Below are 18,914 nucleotides of genomic sequence, written 5' to 3' on the forward strand. Positions count from 1 at the left end.
GGACATACTATATTTGCACAGGAGTCCCCGGGTGGTGCGAACAGTTAATGTGCTCGGCTGCTAACCGAAAGGTTGGAGGTTCAGGTCCACCCAGAAGAGCCTTGGAAGAAAGCCCTGATGATCTATTTCCAAAAAATCAGCCATTAAAAACCCTGTGGAGCACGGTTCTACTCTGACACACATGGGGTCGCCATGAGTTAGAATAGACTCTATGGCAAATGATTGGTTATATTTGTACAAACACACCGCTGGCCTCTTGGGAGGGGGACCATGGCTTAATACTTCCTGGACTCTTCCAAGGGGCCAGTGTGGCTCCTTGTAAACAGTAGGTGCTCAATACATACTTTAGTTATCTTAGACATGTATATGGAATGACTTAGCAGGAGATGGAGAAGCACATGTGCACAAGTGCACACAGAGACACACCCATACACACGCACACACACACTGTAAGACTGATTTGCCCATGTGGCCCTGAGTCCTTCAGGTGACCACGCTGACTGGAGAGAAGCTGATGGGAGATGGGGACAGAATGTGGGGGAAGGGCTAATGTAGGCATGCTGGGTGGTGTGCTAAGGAGCCAGAGAGGGGCAGGAGGAATGAGGGAGGACGCCCAGCCTGGAGCAACGCCAGCGCGGAGCCTCGTGAGAGGAGTAATTGAAGAGAAGCACCTCGGGCTGGAGAACCTAATGGAATTCCTGAGCAGAGTGGGCCAGTGGGAGCAGCGGTAATAAATAGAAGTCCTATCAACGATCGTGGCTGCTGACAGGCAGGGGCAATAGGACACGAGGTAGCCCAGGTGGGAGGCAGGCTGAGGGTCCTGAAGGATAAAACAGCCACTGTCTAGGCCCAGCCCCCGCCCGATGGTGGCAGGGTGGGGCAGGGCTTATGGGGGCCCCGGTGCCTCCACCCTCCCTCTGTCCCTCTCAAATGCTCCCTCACTAGTGGCCCATCTCCCTTCCTTTTATGACTGGGCTCGCCAGGGCAGGCCTTTGGGCAAAGAGATGCAAGTGTCCCGAACCCCTTCCGAGTCTTCTTGGTGTCTGGGATCCTCTCAAAAGCACTTAAGTCTCCTATGCTCCTCACACAAGAAAGGTGGGTCATTATTACACCGAAAGCAGAAATGAGACTTTCTGTCAAAGTTACCATTAATATAGGAGCTTCAAAGCTTAGGTACATGCACCCCAGAGAGGGCACGAGAAGATCCAACAGGGTGTGGGAAATATAATTATGGCTTATTTCTACCTTTTAAATTTTCTCTTTTTTGTGTGTATGTCTTACAATGTACATACTTTATTAGTATGATGGTCAGGTATATAATCTCTTATGACCGTCATGTATACAATTTCTAAATAAATAAAGACACATATTGGAGGTGTGTGCTCAAACGTTTTTTACAGGGTGTTGGGAGCTCACTGATTTTTATAGCCTTATTCATCTTCAGAACATAGCAGGGAAGGGGTGCAGGAAGGGGTGCAGCAATGTTTGTATCTGTCTTACAGCCGAGGATCTAGAAGCCCAGACACGCCTAATGTCCCACCCGGACTGCACAGTGGGAAGGGCTGCATTCCAGGGACTCACCTCATCCTTGTCCACCACCTGGATGAAGAGGGGGAGGGCAAAGCCGACCTGGGCCAACTCTGTGATGGCCACGCTGTACTCGGAGCTGTTGAACTCGGGTGCATTGTCATTAATGTCAATAACCAGGATGTTGAAGGTCGTGGTGACTGTGGCGTCAGAGGGGGTGCGGTCGTCATTCAGCTCCGTGCCCTGCAGACAGGGATTGAGCAACCCAGGGGTGAAAGTGGCCATAATCATAACAGCTATTATTTACCGAGGGTTTTCTCAATGCTGGGGACTGTGTTTTATGTGAATTACTCCATCAAATTCTCACCATAACCCCAGAAGGAAGATTCTATCACTAGTATCCCCATTTTACTGATGATGGAAACCAAGGCTTAAGTAACTTGTCCAAGGTCACACTGCTAGTGTCTTAAACTCAGGCAGTAGGATTCTAGAACCTGATGAGAGGATGACACGGGGTGGGAAGGACAAGACAGGTTTGGTGGCTCACTTAGGGACAACAGGAGACTCTTCAACCTGACAGATGAAGAACTGAGGCAAAGACACTTAACTGAGCATCTGCTATGGACTGAGCACTGTGCTAGGCAGTGAGGATCTGGGTCAGACTCGGGAATAGATGGACTCAGGCATCAGAATGTCCAGTCTCTAGGCCCCTGATGAGAGTTCTGGGGCTCAAAAATACCCATTCCCAGTTCTACATACACCAGCTTTCTGAACCTGAATCTCTGGGTGAGAGATCCAGGAATAGGACCTTTCAGCAGCTCCACAGAGGATTCCAATTCACAGCCAAGTTTGGGAACTTGTCTCACATTCTATTTCAAGATTGAAGAATTGAGTTCAGGGTCTCACAGTGAGTTGGTGGCAGTGCTGAGACTAGCAAGCAGCTCTCCCCCATTGGAGCTGACCTCTCTTACCAACAAAGGGAGCAGTGACCAGGAAGGGAGGGCTGGGAGGGCCTGTGGTCTTGGCACTGGGTGGGGGAGTCAGGGGTTGAGTAGGGGCTAATAAATCTATCACTGCTCCAGGCCCTCTCAAGGTCAAGGAGAGCAATTAAGGAGCAGGCTGGGTGGCACCATCCTCCCCATGTCAATGGAAGGGTCTCCTTCCCAGGCCCCTCTTCTGAGTCCTTGAGTCACCCCCTCCTCTCAATCAATGGCTGGGGCTGGGGAGGCCCCTGTGGCCCAGGCAGGATCCAAACCCCTAAATGGGTTTCCCAGGGAATGGCTCAGCAAGTCACTGATTTTAATTAAAACTGGTGTGAGTGGCAGGTGATGGCAGGCAGAGCTGAGTCTCCACCACACCTTGTAGTTGGGGCTTTCAGCAGCTTTGGCCCCCTCCCCACTCCGATGCTGCTTCCTAATCAGGTAATAGCCCTAGGGAAGCTGTGAGACTCTGAAATGGGACAAGACCTCAGAAGTGGGGTAAACTCAAGAATTCAGGTTGGCTGCACAGTGAACTTGGAATCATGGGATAACAGTAAGGACTACGGGCTGAGCACCTACTATGTTCTGGAGCTTTATATTTTGCATTTACACCTTACAGCTGTCTCACACGACTGGTAAGTTAACCGTCCTCTGCCTCTACCTCCCCATCCCCAAAATGGGGATGAAAGTCCATTCTGTGGGGTTGATATGGATGCAAAGTGCCCAGCAAGATACCTGACATGGCCCTCTCTTGATAAGTGTTGGTCTCTTCCACATAGGGCCCTGGCACAAGTCCCAGGAGTCAGCACAGGGGGAAAGGGCAGAAGCAATGTGCTTCCTGAAGCCTCCATCCGAGGCTGGAGCCTCAGACACAGCTGGGGACTGGCATCATCGCTGGTGGGCACTGGTCCCTGCCCCTGTCTGCTTAGATGAGATGCCCACCACTGAGGTCTCACCTTCACAGTCAGGATGAAGCCATGGCTGTACAGAGGGTTCTCCCGGTCTAGCAGCCCATTCAAGGTCAACGCTCCACTGATGTAGTCCAGGGCAAAGATGCTGTTGGTGTTCCCTGCAAGAGAGAAGCATTCCTGGGTGTGACTGAAGCCCAGGGCAGGTGGGCATGCAGCTGGGCCAGGGCTCCACTCTGAGCCTTGAACATTAAGGACTCATTTGTAACTTAAAGTGGATGATGGTTCAAGGAGCAGTGGAAGGAGCACTGGGCAACTCAGGAGCACAGGCCAGGCAGTAGACAGCTTCTCCCCTTCCCCAGCTCTAATGGGGTCTTGCACACAGTAGGGCTCATATTATCTCTCGGATTAACTAGGAAAAAAGCAGAGGGGAGACAATTTCTTCTTCCATTAGGCTTTGGGGTGGGGGCTGTTCTCAGCCAACCCTCCGCTGAGTCACCTGTCTATGTTGGTTAGCAAGGCAGCCCACTCCCACCCGGGTTAGTAGGGCCCACCCTGTCCTCCCAGCATGCTGAGGGGGTTGCCCAAACAGGGGACAGGCTGCTGAAGACTGTAGAGCAAGTCTCAGGTCACTCACAGACAATGGGCTTTGAGGGCTGTGACTTAGGGCCAACCAGGGAGAAGACGTCTCTCCAGCCTCGCCCTGCCTAAGGCTTCTTCCTTTGGCCACAGAGGGTGCTGCCAGGGGTCTGCAGTGGCTGGGGTAGACATAGGTACCCTTCCTGCTGGGTTTCGTATGGCTGTGGCTGTGCACTGGGAGGACAGGGCTGCAAGGAGGCATATAAGTGCCCGATGTAAGGGAGTGAATTTACCAGGAACTCTGCTGCTGAGGAAATGGGAGGCTGAGTGCTTTCGCCCCTTCCTCCATTAAGTCATTCACTCCACAAATGTTTGTTGAGCTTCTACTATGTGCCAGGGACATACGCCAGTGGGGGATGCAGCTCTCAGCCAGGTACTCACATTACAGGGTGGTCAGATGGGGTGACACATGGGGTTGGGGGAGCATGGGGAGCCTATCCGAGTTCAGACATGGGGGCCAAGGAGAAAAGCTCCTGGAAGCTGAGGGGAGAGTAAGAAATGGCTGCCCAGAGATGGCCGCAAAGCACCAGGGAGTCAGGCTGTCCCTGCCCTCTCCCAGCGCTGACCCAATCCAAGGGCCAGAGGTTGAAACTGAGAGCCAGGAAGCCCAGAAATGAGCCCCCAACATTGGCAGGGCCCTTTCAGGGTTTCTGAGCCCCCCAGTGGCTGAGCGGAAGGGCTGCCTGCCTGAGGAAAGACCTTGGAGCCTCTGCCTCCCACCCCTTCCTCCACCACATACTCAGGCCTGGGTCCCACCACCCCAGCCCCCACGCACGCCCAATGTCCCATCATTCCAGATTTTCATATACATTTATTCTTTCCAATAAAGGAACCTATCAAAGGTTTAACTAGATGTGATTCAATTTTTATCTTTGTAAGATTTTCCATGTAAATCATTCACAACTCAGAAGTCCGTTGTTGAATGATGTCCTTTAATTTTTGATTTGGAAAAGAGGGTTATCAGCCATGGCACCCTCAATGGTATCTCCCCACTCAAAACCTACACCCCATTTACAGTCACTCTACCAACCCACAGCCCAGAGTCTGGCCCCAGCACATACAACATCCCCCGCTACTGACCTAGGTCCCTGCTCCGACATACCTACCGGCAAACACCCCACAATGGGCACATGGTCACTCTTGGGGACCCTCCCCCAACATACACACACACTCACACATACACTACATACTGCACACACTCACACATACTACACACACTCACACACCACACACACATCACACACATACACCACACACACACAGCCCACACACACACAACACACACACATCACACATTCACATACACATGCTCTCACCACATACACACACTCATGCACACACACACACCACCCACGCTCACATATCACACACATTCACAAACACACTCACACATGTACATTTAAGTTTCACACATTTATCCGTGTAGAATTCACCTTCCAGCCTCCTGCCCAGCAGGAATGACTAACTCCCAGGACAGACAGCCAGAACGTGTTCTACCCAGGGAGATGACAAGGCCACCTGAGGGAGGTACCAACTCTGATGCCACTGCTGTCACCATGGCAACACCAGCACTCCCTGGGATGCTGGTCTCTGGTGGGGGTAGTGGGTGGGCCCATGCCCCAAGCAGGAGAGGGCCAAGGGCATGTCTCATTCAAAGATCAGTTGATTGATTAGGTCATTCCCTCGTTCATTAAAGTTCATACTGAGCACCTACTGTGTGCCAGGTGTTGGGGAATCAGCAGAGAAAAGCAGGCAAAGTTCATGCCTTCAGTCTTACAGTAAAGATGGACATTGAGGCTATAATCACAGTATTGAATACGTAATTACCTACTGAGCTAAGGCCTCTGAAGAAAAGCAACCTGGAACAGAGAGGTGGTAAGTTATGCCCGCTGGAGAGAGACTGCATGGTTCGAATCATAGCCCTGCTACTTACTAGCTGTGTGACTTTGGTCAAGTTACTTAACATAGCTGGGCCTCAGTTTCCTGGTCTGTAAAGTGGATCACAGAGGGTTGATATGAGGGTTAAAAATGAGTTAACACAGTGCCTGGCACATAGGAAGCCCTTAACAAATGTTGGCTGCCTATACTTCACCAAGATGATACACCACTGTGGTGCCCACCCATTACCACCATGATCACCAGGTGCCTGCGTCTAGAGCTGTGTGCCCAGTAGGGCACTGAGCCAACCCCACATTTTTGCTAGGAAAGCTTCACAACTGAGGGCCTAAGGTTACAAGATGGCTGCCTGAGGCTGAGACAGCAAACACAACCCTCAGGCCCACCAGGCCTCGCACCCAAAGTTCTGGCCTCTGCTGCTCCATTACTCATGCCGGGCCTGGGTCACCACTTCCCTGCATTGCTCCCTGCCTCCATCCCCCTACTGCCATCCATCTTCCCTTCCCCGGGGAGCTGTGGGCTTCTCTGCTATCCTGGAAACTGATACCACCATGTCAGCCCTCTGGTCTCCTAGGCATTCTTTATCCAAGTCCCCCGGGGGCTGAGGGCTGAGGGGGGGCTCACCAGGACGCCTTTCACCTGTTCAGCCCCCACTGCTGAGCAGAAGGGAAGCTGCATCCCTTGAGTTAACAGATGCTGTGCTGGGTGTGCGGGGGCAGGAAGGGATTGTACCTAGCAGGGGAGGGGTTCTCGGGGTGGAATGGCACTGCACCTTCGTGCCCTAAGGATGCTGGGAACAGATGAGCCAAAGTACTGATAAAAGAGAAGAAGCTGGTGATTTACTGCCCTGCTGGCTCTCCTGGGGCAGCCACCTCCTGTAAGAGCTCAAGGCATCACCAAAACCTGTTCAGGTTTCCAAGAGAGAGACTGAGAGGACGTGAATCAAGCCTGAAAAGTCATGAAAGGCTGCGAGGGGGAGTCTCAGCCTTCATTCTCCTATCTATTAATACATTTTCCAGTTGCTGTTGAATCGATTCCGACTCATGGCAACCCTGTATGTGTCAGAGTAGAGCTGTGCTCCATGGTTTTTTTTTTTTTTAATTGTGATAAATATATAGGTAACAAAACATTTTCCATCTCAACAATCTTCACATTTAGCACAGGGTTTTCAATGCCTGATTTTTCAGAAGTGGATTGCCAGGCCTTTCTTCTGAGGGGCCTCTGGGTGAATTCGAACCTCCAACCTTTCAAGTTAACAGCCAACAGTGTTAGCCGTTTGCACCACCCAGTGATATAGTTGTTACTATTTATTGAGCACTTACTGTGTGCCAGGCACCAAGCTAAGCTGTTTGCACAATAACATTATGTACTCTTCACAATAACCTTCTAAGAAGATAACCCATCTTCTGTGTGAGGAGGCAGGCTCAGAGATGTTAAATAACTTGTCCAAAGTCATAGGACTGGAAGGCGCTAGCTCGGACTTAGAGTTAAGTCTCTTCCCACAGGACATGTGCCCTACACACGTTTGTACCCACTCTGCACCCAGCCTGTGCTAAGGGACAAGAGATCATCATCTTCACAGAATGAAGTGTCAACGTACGCAGTTGCTTTTTCCTCAAGACGGAGTCTTAGATAAAAAACTATTCATTTTGGAAAGCCCTAAATAATCCCTTTGTGATAGAGTGTTACGTAGCAGCAAGATGTGCACGTGGCAATGCCTTCTAGGTAGCCGAAGAGGTGGGGCCTACAGTTGGGACAAGACTGAGAAGGCAGGGCTGGAGACACAAGGTGACATATAGTCACCAGTGACATACACAGGGCGCCAGGGACAGGTGGCCTAGGCAATGCTGGTCTTTATAGAAGACCTCTGGTTCCACTGAGGACAAGCAGGAAAATTCACAGGACAGTGAAGGAGACCGAGAGCAGGTGGGAAGCCAGCATAGTGTCAGCTGCCCGGAGGCAGGAGAGGAGGTCTGAGAAAGAGATGGTCAGTAGGATGAAGAGCGCAGAGAGGCTCAAGGGTAGGAAAATCCAGCAAAGGCCACTGACTGGATCTTCACACGCCCCCAGAGGTCAGACTTGAAGGTACTGAGGAGAGCTTGGATTACTGGAAGTGGGGACTCCAGAGAAGTTTGGTGTTAAAAAAAAAAAGAAGTGAGAGAAGTGGAGCGGCGGCTAGAGGGCGCAGCAGAGTCAAGCAAAGGCTTCTGCTGTTTTATAAGCGGCCAAAGGCAGAAAGGAACAAGTGGGAGAGGGAGGTGGAAATTGGATGCGAGAGTGCAGGTTGGGGTTATGGCTAGACTTGGCGGGGGGGCCGTGGGGGGCTCCTGCCTCCATGTTCTCCAAGGCTGGAAGGCTTCCCTTCCCCCCACCCCTCCTCCTGCCTTCTGCCAAATCTCATCAGTCCCACATCGTGTCTCCTTGTTATCTCACCGGCAGGGTCCTGACCTATGGTGGGGCCATGTCTGGGCAAAGAGCAGTTTCGTGAGTGGTCGGTGGTGCGTGGGGAGCACAGGCTGATAACTTTCAATTGCTTTGTCTGCTCTGCTGGGCTGACAGGCCCTGCGTCTGCCTTTGCTCTCGCCTCCGTCAGAGGTAAAGGGCTCCCACCTCGGCCTGAGTCCTGCCCGTTCCTGCCTCAGGAAGCCCATCCCCACCTCTTGACTGAAGGCTGTGCCATCTCTGGCTCCCTCAAGCCCCTGAGCACTGGGCTGGCCTCTCGGAGATCACATGGTAGCTGCCCCGGGCTGGGGCTTCCTGGGCTCTCATGCCCAGATACTGAGCGTGCCTTGAGGATAAGGGCTGGGTCTCACTCTCTGTGTCCTGCAGTCCACAGAATATGCTTACTATCTAGGGTGGCCTGGAATTTGGCTCCTCCCTCTGCAGTGATTAAGAAAGGTCAATTAACTCACACTGGGGTGTAGGGTGGAGTCCCTCGGTGGTACAAACAGTTAAGCACTCAGCTACTAACTGAAAGGTAAGTGGTTTGAATCCACCCAGAGGTACTTCAGAGAAAGGCCTGGCAATCTACTTCAGAAAGATCAGCCATTGAAAACCCTCTGGAGTAGTTCTACTCTGATACACATGGAATAGCCATGAGTTGGGGTTGACCTGAAGGCAAAGGGCACCTTGGGCCTAGCTCTGTGCTGGGGTCATGGGGGAAAGAAAAGAACAAAGCTTGTAATCTAGTTGGACTTCTGGGCCTAAGCATCCATCCACCCAAATGCCAGTCCTGAATGGGCACAGAGGTTGGATGAGAGGACCTCTGAGACCGTGATCCGTGAGACCCTCTGGTGTGGTCACCAGGCACTCCCCAGTCTCAGGGTCGGGGTCAGTACCCAGGGAAGTGAGTAGAACTGGGCCCTGCACCCCTTCGCACCAATGGTCTCTCTTTCAGTTGCAGTCTGTACCCGGGGTCTATCACATCAACACCCGAGTAAAGACCACCTACTGGATGTCAAAGGCCTAGTTGTGACCCACAGCTCTGTCGCTTACCAGCTGTGAGATCTCGCGCAAAGCACTAAATCCTCTGAGCAAGATTCCTCATCTATAAAGTGCAGAAGACAGCTCTCGCCTTTGCAGGTTGTGTGAACATGTATGTAAAACACCTATCTTGGGACTTGGCATATAGTAGGTGCACATTTTGGCTCCCTTCCCTGCTATGTCTGTTTTCTGAATAGAAGGAGAATCAGAACAGGTTAGTCCCGACTGGGGATACATCTCATCCAGATGAGTGGTGAGGGGGCTTTGCCCAGAATAGCCAACATGTCTTGAATCCTTACCTGTGCCCGGCACTGTGCGAAGTGTCTTGCATGCATATCTTTTGATTTTCACAAAATCCCCGTAGGGGAAAAAAACAGTTGTCATCTAGTTGATTCCACCTCATGGCAACTCCATGTGTTGCAGAGTAGAACTGTGCTCCATAGGGTTTTCAATGGCTGATTTTTCAGAGGTAGATTGCCAGGCCTTTCTTCCAAGGTGCCTCTGGGTAGACTCAAACTGCCAGCCTTTTGGTTAGCAGCTGAGAATATTAACCATTTGCACCACCCAGGATTCTTTTTTTTTTAAACCCCACGAGATAGGTCTTATTGCCCTCATTTTATAGATGAGGAAACTGAGGCACGGAGAGGTTAAAAATAACTGACACTAGGTCATCCAGGTAGTGAGGGGCAGAGCAAGGAGTTAAACTCAGCTCTCATTAAGCTAAAGTGTTCATGTCCTACCCAAAGGCCCCTGATTCTCCTCTCCCTGCCAGAGGTAGCCCCATTAAACGCTAGGTGAGAGCAGCCGAAGCCGTCTAGGTTACTGGGGCAGGCTGGCCTACAGGCTCATCACTGTCCAATGGGCCATATAATTCTGACTGGGACAGACGTGTATTACCGTGTAATGAAAATTGAGAGTGAGTCCAAATATGGGCTCTGAGCAAGATAGCTTATGAATTAAAAATTGTCACTCAGCTGCCTGCTGACTAAAGGGACCCGCGTCCTGAGTGGCACCTGGGCAGGGCTGTATTCAATAGCTCCATGATCAACATATGGCAACCAGCGGTGTGGGTTACCTCAGCTTTCAACTAGGGATGCAGGCTGAGAGCTTGCTGCCCGTGAAGACCCTCGGGAGGGAGGATTTAAAGCCAGCACCCTTCCCCAAAGCTTCCCCTAAAGAAAGCCACCTGGGGTGCCTCATCTGCATTCAGGTCTCAGCTCGAATGTCACCTCCACAGAGGAACCCTCCTCATGACCCCCCACGCCCACCTCACCCCAGTCACTCTCTAGTCCATTATCCTGTGCTATTCCTTCAAAGCACTTCTGCTCTCAGACTTCTTTTCAATCTGTTTAGATGTTTACTTATTGTCTGTTTTCCTCCCTTGCAATGTAAGCGCAGGAGGGTGGGGACCGGTGTCCCCAGGGCCCAGCGGAGACACAGTGTGTGTGCCAATAAATGTTGTTTTGAATGAATGGGTGGACTGGTGCAGGGATGTCTGGGGGTCACTATGAGGCTGGCATAAAAGGCCATCGAGCAGAAAGGTACTGGGTGACTCACAATGCCACACATCATAGAGAGCACAACTGCGCCAGGGCCAGTGAAGAGGGATCAGCCAATTAGCAGCTGCAACTGGGTCTCTCGTGCCCACCTGGTGCAACCACAGTGATATGTGGGTTTGAGCTGAGCGGCCTCAGTTAATTACTGTTATTACTGTCCAGTCAGGGAAAGACAACCTTCGCAGCCCCGAGTAGGTGCGAACTGCAGTCTGCTTGTCTTGCAGGCGTTTTCACAGAACGACAGTTTTCATCAAGCTCCCTTAAACCAACAAGTGATTACCTCTCCCAATAAGCCCCAAACTGGACTCTGATTAATGTACTAATAACTGGTTCCAATTTATGAGGCATTAGCCTGAGTCGCCAAGCTAGTAAAACCTATGATTATGTTAGGATTGCTAAGGATCAAGTCACTGCCCACTCACCCACAGCAGTCACCACGCATGGCTCCCTGTAAAACCAGGGCGTCTGCAGAAAGACAGGCCTGGTCCTCCAGATGTTGTCATAGGTATTACCAGGAACAGTGGCTGGCATCTGAATCTCTCCACTTTCTGAAAATCCTTTACTCTGCAGCTGAGGAAATTTCTCCAAAGGGAATAATCATGGACTTGCCCACAAGCAGAGCTACTAAGATGTCCATCACAGTGCTGTCTAGTAGGGAAAACTAAGGACAACCTAGATGCCCAACTATATGGGATTAGTGAAATAAGTTATGATAGGGAATTTGGCCAGCCACTAAAAAGAATGTAGCAGAAGAGAAGTTTGTGACTTGAGAAGGTAGCTATTCAAGACACTTATAAAAAAGGAGCCATAAAATAGTATAATTCAGTAAGATTTTTTTTTGTTTAAATATATATATGCATAGAAAAAGGAATTAAATGTTAACAAAATGTTGACGAGGATTCTCTCTGAGTGGTGATACTGAAGCAGGGTTTCTCATCCTTGGCACTGCGGACATTTTAGGCCAGACAATTCTCAGTTGTGGGGGGCTGTCCTGTGCACTGTAGGATGTTTAGCAGCATCCCTGGCTTCTACCCTCTAGATGCTCAGCCCTGAGTTGTGATAACCAAAAATATCTCCAGACACTGCCGAATGTCCTCTTGGGGGCAAAATGCAGGGAACTATTGTTCTAGAGTCATTACAACTTTTCCTCTTGACTTATTTGAATTATAATTGTTTTTTTAAAAAAGCCAATACAAATGCCTTTAATAAATAACCTACAATGTGTCTGTGTTCTAAGCTGGTGCTAGGTGCAGGCTGATTAGTCAATTGACTCACTTTAATGAGCAACTGTTCCTCTTCCTCTTCCTCCACCTTTACTAACAGTAGTTCACTGAATTTCAATCTCCCTGAGGGAAGGGGCCTTTTCTGCCTTGGTCCCTGCTATACCACCCAAGATGAAGGAATGGATTTGCTCACAGAGGGGTTTGCAAGGCACTGGGAAGGCCAAGCATCATAAGGTGAGGTCTCTGCTGCCCACCCCTCATCCCACCCATGCAGCATCCAGTTTTGGCGGAAAAGCAGGACCTGCACCAAAAAGGGGTCCATCCCTGCTGAGGGCCATTCACAGGGCCCTGGAAGATTCCTTCAGGGAGGGCAGTGAAGGAGGGCTCCTCCAGCTGAGTCCTGAGGGGTAGGTTTAGGTAGTATAGAGAGAAAGCATTCCTACTGGGGGGATGAGTGAAAGCAGAAAAGTGGAGAAGGACTGTCCCTTCCCATGAGGGGAATCAGTAGGAGGAGCATGGCGCTCAGCAGAGGCCGTGGTCAGAGACTGATGCCAGGAGGCAGGAGCCTCGAATGCTGGGTAAGCAGTTTGGATTTTATCTGACAACAGTGGGGTGTCACTGATGGGGGTAGGCTGGAGGCAGGAAGGCCTGGAGGAACCAATGCCTAAGTGTTGGTGATGAGGACATGGACCGAGTGATGGTAGGGAGAAAAGGAGTAAGAACAAGGGCCGAGATTCACTGTGGATACACTGTGTGCCAGGCACAATTCTAAGCACTTTATATGTACTAATCCATCACTCTTCATGACAACTCCAAGTGGAGGGCAACACCATCATCATCATCATTAGTCCCATTATGATAGTTATTCCCATTGTACAGGTGAGAACACTGAGACACAGAGAGATTAAGTAATCTGCCTGAAGTTCCATTGCTGCTAAGTAGCAGAAACAGGATTCCAGGCCAGGCCATCTGACCCCAGAGCCTGCTGGCTCAGCCCACACACCAGGCTGCCCCAGAGAGATGGGGAAGATGGGCACTTCCGGCTGCTGGCAGAGCCCTCTGCATGTTTGTTCACGTGCTCCATCTCTCTGGTTCCTCAAAACACCCTGAGAGCCTGGCATGCTGCCCCATTTATCAGATGAGGACACTGAGGCTCAAGAACACATGGTTATTTAGTGGCCATGCCGAGATTACAACCTGGGTCTTTTGAGTCTCAAACAGACTTCATGGCTGCCATGGGCTTGGTTTTGCCAGAGTGGGGCTGTTTCCTCAGCCCTGGGGGCTGGAGATGGGCCACAAGAAGAACAAGCTGAGGAGAAGGAAAGCAGCGAGCTCAGAGCCCTCCACTACCCACCCACTCACTTGCCCGGAGCCTGGTTACCTCCAGGGCTCGAGGAAGGTGCACCCAGCCGGAGCCAAGATGGCAGGGCTGGTGGGCCCAGAACGGCATGCCTTCCCTCATTCGGGGCCCTCACTGGGCCAAGGTTGGGAGCCCAGGTGCACCAGCTCCCCGGCCCATGTTCCCCAGAAAGCGCCTGTCCTGCCCGCCACTGGGCCTGGCCCAATAACTCACCCGAGCCCTGGCGCTCAAGAGGACGTCAGGGCTCAGGGAGATTTATGGGCTCCAATAAAGCCATCTCAGTCCTCGCATAAACAGCGTTTTATATTTGATGATCTGAAAGGCCTTGTCCCAGCAGGGGAGGGCGAGGGGGGAACGAGCGGGGAAGACATTTAAGAAAACAAAGAGGACAGTGATCAGATGCCCAAGGAGAAGAAGGTGTGAGGGGCGGAGGTGTGTGCTGTCCGTCATCCTGGCAGTTCTGTGCCCTCCCCTGCCCCAGCTCTCCTGGAACCTCAGTGGCTGATACAGCAATGGGACATGGGGAAGACAGGCCGGAAATGGGGCTTCTCAGGGAGTGGGGCAACCAGAGACCACCTACCACATACCTGGGCATTGGGTGGGGGATGTGGGTAATGCCCCCAGGGAGCCTTCTGCCTAATGGGGGAAGACTGGTGTCCCCCAGGGGAAGGACAAAGCACACATGCATAGAAGCCAACTGCAGAACTCAAAAAAGACTGGACATGAAGTCAGGAGACTGATTTCATCCTTTTTACATCCCAGCTCTGCAGGCTTGTGTGCCTCTCTGAACCTCAGTTTCCTCATTATTGTTGTTGTTAGGTGCATAACGACCCTATGTACAACAGAACAAAACACTGCCCGGTCCTGCGCCATCCTCACAATCGTTGCTATCTTTGAGCTCTTTGTTGCAGCCACTGTGTCAATCCATCTTGTTGGGGGTCTTCCTCTCTTTCGCTGACCCTCACTTTACCAAGCATAATGTCCTTCTCCGGGGACTGGTCCCTCCTGATAACACGTCCAAAGTGCGTGAGATGAAGTCTTGCCATCCTTGCTTCTGAGGAGCGAGTTTCCTCATTAGGGGCGAGAATACCTGCCCTACTCACAGGGATGTTGGGAGGTTCAATGAAATAAGGGCCCTGAAAATACTTACAAACAATAAAGTGCCACGCCTAAATCAGCTATGATTCCATGTCAAGGACGGTGAACCAGGTGCCTGGGGCAGGTGGAACTATGCAGTGACTGAAACTGGATGCCATTAGATAGAAAAGACTGTAGCCGGGTGGGGTGCAATGCCAATTGTAGGTGCATACTGAAGTTTGTGGGACAAGGGCTTGGCACCCCTAAACCTTTCTTTCCAATCCTATTTCTCCAGATCTGACTCTTTTTCTAAACGCCACTCCTTCAGTTCATTGTCTTGTCATCATAATGATCACGGGGAAGAAGCTATGGCATCATGGCATCAGAGAGCCCTGAGTTTGAATCCCAATTCCACTACTTCTAGCCACATGACTTTGGGCAAATGACTTCGCCTCTCTGAGCCTCAGTTTCCTCCATGGATATAACAGAATTTGCCTCCAAAGGTTGCTGGGAGGAGTTTCTGGGTGGCGCAAATGGTTAAGTGCTCAACTATTAGCGGAAAGGTTGGCGGCTCAAACCCACCCAGAGGTGCCTCAGAAGACAAGTCTGGTGATCTGCTTCCAAAAGTTCACAGCCTTGAAAACCCTATGGAGCACAGTTCTACTCTGACACACACGGAGTCACTGTGAGCCGGAACTGACTCGACGGCAACTAACAACAGGTTGCTGGGAGGATCCGTGGAGATAATGAGCATGGATCCTGGCACAAAGAGTGCTCCCTGGATCTCTAGTCCTCTCCGTCCCCTCTGCCACTTCCTCTGCATGAGTGCTGATGCCAACAGTCCCACGGCTGCCCCCCTCCCAACCCAAGTGCTGCTGAGTTCCAGAGTGAATGACTTTCAAATCTGCAGGAGAGCCCATCACACACACCTTGAGCTGGGTAATTTATGAATCAAATTGTGCTCCGTCAGGGCTCCGTGGCCCAGAAATAGATGTGGTCGGACGAGGTTCAGGGAGCCAGCCTCAGACACAGTTATCTTCATAGAGACTGGCCACCAGCTGGCCAACAACCGACCTTGAGGGGCTCCCTGGGGGCTGCAAAGCCCCCCTCTGCCTTACCCCCGGTCCCAGTCCTGAAGAGAGGACAGAGAGCTGTCCAGGTTCAGGAGGACAGCTGAGTGGCCCGGGGCAAATTACTTAACTTCTCTGGGCCTCTCGGTCCTCCCGTTTAAAAAAAAGGGAGCTTTCCTATGGCTGGGGTTTTTCAGATGTCTTAGTTTTAGCAACAAATCCTTTTGGCAAACAAAATCTTACACAGAACTACAGTATATAAAACACCCAAAAATAAAGCTCGCTGCCCTGGCTGAATCAAATGGGGGGTGTTGGAGTTCAGCATTCTCAGTGCCCCCTCTCCCCCAGAGGGATGGGGTTGGGGGCCCAGGGCTTCAGGGAACCTTGAGGTCCCTGAGGACTCTCAGTTTTAAGATCCCATGTTGTCTATGAGTGCCCACCCAAGGATACAGAGGGTCTGACATCATATCATTTAGGTCATCCTAGGATCAAAAAATACTGACAGGGTGAGGTTTCTAAAGCTCAGAGGGTCAACATGTCCTCATCTGACTCTGATCTTTCTGAAAAGGTCGGCACGTTGTAGTGGCTAGGACCAGGGTTCAAATCCCAGCAGCACCCCTCACCCACTGTGTGACTTCAGGCAAGTTACCTAACCTCTCTGGTCTTTAGTTTCCTCAGCTGTAAAACGGGGGGTGGGAGGGGTGGATAATACTTATCTCACAGAGCTGATGTGACGATTAAAGCAGGTAATGCATCTATGTAGTTAGGCACAGTGTCCCGCACATAATAAGTGCTCAATAAATATTAGCTGTTATTATAAATTCTGTTGGCAAAGAAACAAAATTTGGCACTGGACACATACTATTCTGTTTAATTTTCATAATCAAACCATTGATTAGTAAACTGGGGTAAGAGGCTAAAGAACTTGCCCCAAGTCATATGGCTGGTAAACTGTTGAGCTGAGATTTGAACCTATGGCCTTTTGATGCCAAAGCCTTTCTCCTGTGTTCCTTCTCCTCAGAAACATGGCTTCCAGAAGGCTCCACCAGGAAGGCTGCAGATTATGCCAGGCCCCGTTTCCTAATGTTGGAGGGTTCTCCAGCATCTGATCAGTGACTCAGAGCGTAACATCAAAGCAAATGTTTCTGGTCAGAGAATGACTGAGGGGAAAAACTGCAGATTTAGTTACATACAAACCCATCCAGCAATGTGGAAAACATCAAAAATTTCATGTTCTACTGAAGATGAGTCAGAGTCATTATGTTCACAAGAAAAGATGGCACATCTGTCCTACGGGGCAGGAGCCCCCGATCCTCACACGAGAAGGCCAGGGTTTCCCAGAGAGTGTCCCTGTGAATTCTGGTGCCATGGGGTATAGGTAAACCAAAACCAAAAACCGTATCTGTTGCCATCGGGTCGATTCCAACTTGTAGATGACCCTATATGTAAGACCAACTTAAAAAAAGTTCGTATAAATTTGGGAAATGCTGAACAGGTATGCAGGACTTGTCAGAGCCTTTAATGTGCATTGTGACTTGTCAGGGCAAGGACACTGCAATGCAGTGTCTCCGCAATTGATCTTGTTTTTTGCAAAGGCTATTTTTGAGGGCTGGTGGTCTGGGAAACCCACTGAGGAAACTGAAGGTGTAAAAAGTGCTGCCCCCCACGGGGATGATGAAAATGTTCTGAACTAGAGAGCGGTGATAGGTGTACAACATTGTGAACGTACTAAATCCCACTGAATCACACACTTTAAAATGATTGAAATGGTAAATTTTGTGTTATGTGTATTTTACCACAATTTTAAAAAAAATGTGGTTCCCACAGTTACCCTCCAGCAGGGTCTCTGAGCACGTAAGTTAGATGCATCAAGTGTCAGGGATGGAAAATAGAAGAGTTCTTAGAGCCCATCAGGTCCAAACTTCTACTGCTGGGGAACTGAGGATCAGAGACGGGTAGGAATTCTGCCAACATCATACAGCAAATTGGAGGCAGAGCTGGCACCAGATGGGTTGGCCTCAAGTCTAGGTGCCCTTAACCCTACCTGACCCATCCAGGACACAGCAGATGTGGAACCCAAGTCAGTGGTTGGCTCCCCGGCACGTTGGGGAACCACACCTTAAAAAAAAACACAAATTTTGTTAACTATGGAAGATTCCAAAAATACACAAATGCAGAGTCCAGAGTACCATGTTGTCCTATGCATCCACCACCCAGACTCAACAATTAGCAACATCCTGTCAATCTTATTTCACTCAAAGCCATCCCCCAACCCTGAGTTTTTCCTCGAGTTATTGGGGCAGTTCCAGCTCATTCTGCAATACTGTATGCATCCCTGATAAGGAATTTTTAAAAAATGCATCCAAACATGCCGTTATCTCATTGAACAAAACTAACGGCTCCTTAATATCACCTGATACACAGTTCAAACCAGGGAGGCCAGTTTTGAAGCCAGTATTAGGATCAGAGGCTGTAGCCCGTTCTACTCAGTCCTCAGACACCAGGCCTCTGACATCATTGAAAAAGAAAGAAAAGGTGTCTTCTACAATATCTGTGATATTGTATTTCTTAAACAAGAACAAAAAAGAAGTGCAGCAAATATGGTAAAAATGTCCACCGATGTTATCTGGGAGGTGGGTACATGGGAAGGTTATGTCAGTTTCTGCCTTTTCTAGATATTTCACATTTGCCAGTGACTCTGGTGGCAAAGTGGTTAAGAGCCTAGACTGCTAACCAAAAGGCTGGCAGTTCCACTCCACCAGTCCTTGGAAACCCTATGGGGCAGTTCTACTCTGTCCTATAAGGTCACTATGAGTAGGCATTGACTCGATGACACACCACAACAGTGATCTTGGCTTCATTCTCTGACGAAGGCCAGGGGTCCTGGGCTGGTGTGTGGGTGGTGTGTGTGTGGTATGTGTGTGTGGTATGTGTGTACACGTGGTGTGTGTGTGTGGTGTGTCTGTGTGTGTATGTGTGTGTGGTGTGTCTGTGTGTGGTGTATGTGTGTGTGGTGTGTCTATATGTAGTGTATGTGTGTGTCTGTGTGTGTGGTGTGTCTGTGTGTGGTGTATCTGTGTGTAGTGTATGTGTGTGTCTGTGTGTGTGGTGTGTCTGTGTGTAGTGTATGTGTGTGTCTGTGTGTGGTGTGTCTGTGTGTAGTGTATGTGTGTGTCTGTGTGTGGTGTGTCTGTG

General features: G+C 50.3%; 1 protein-coding gene across 1 annotated transcript in view; it reads right to left on the reverse strand.

The window, feature by feature from the left end:
* Positions 1–1,378: 1,378 nt before the first annotated feature.
* Positions 1,379–18,914, reverse strand: part of LOC105756641 (cadherin-23-like) — a 271,618-nt gene continuing 254,082 nt past the window's right edge. Inside the window, exons 10-11 of the mRNA XM_012557511.1 lie at positions 3,464–3,576; positions 1,379–1,770 (exon numbers count right to left, since the gene is read on the reverse strand). Coding sequence (XP_012412965.1) covers positions 1,441–1,770; positions 3,464–3,576 — 443 coding nt within the window. The 3' untranslated portion in view covers positions 1,379–1,440. The remainder of the gene's footprint in view (positions 1,771–3,463; positions 3,577–18,914) is intronic.

This window comes from Trichechus manatus, unplaced genomic scaffold (genome assembly GCF_000243295.1).
Source record: "Trichechus manatus latirostris isolate Lorelei unplaced genomic scaffold, TriManLat1.0 scaffold00106, whole genome shotgun sequence".
In the NCBI taxonomy this organism is placed as follows: Eukaryota; Metazoa; Chordata; class Mammalia; order Sirenia; family Trichechidae; genus Trichechus; species Trichechus manatus.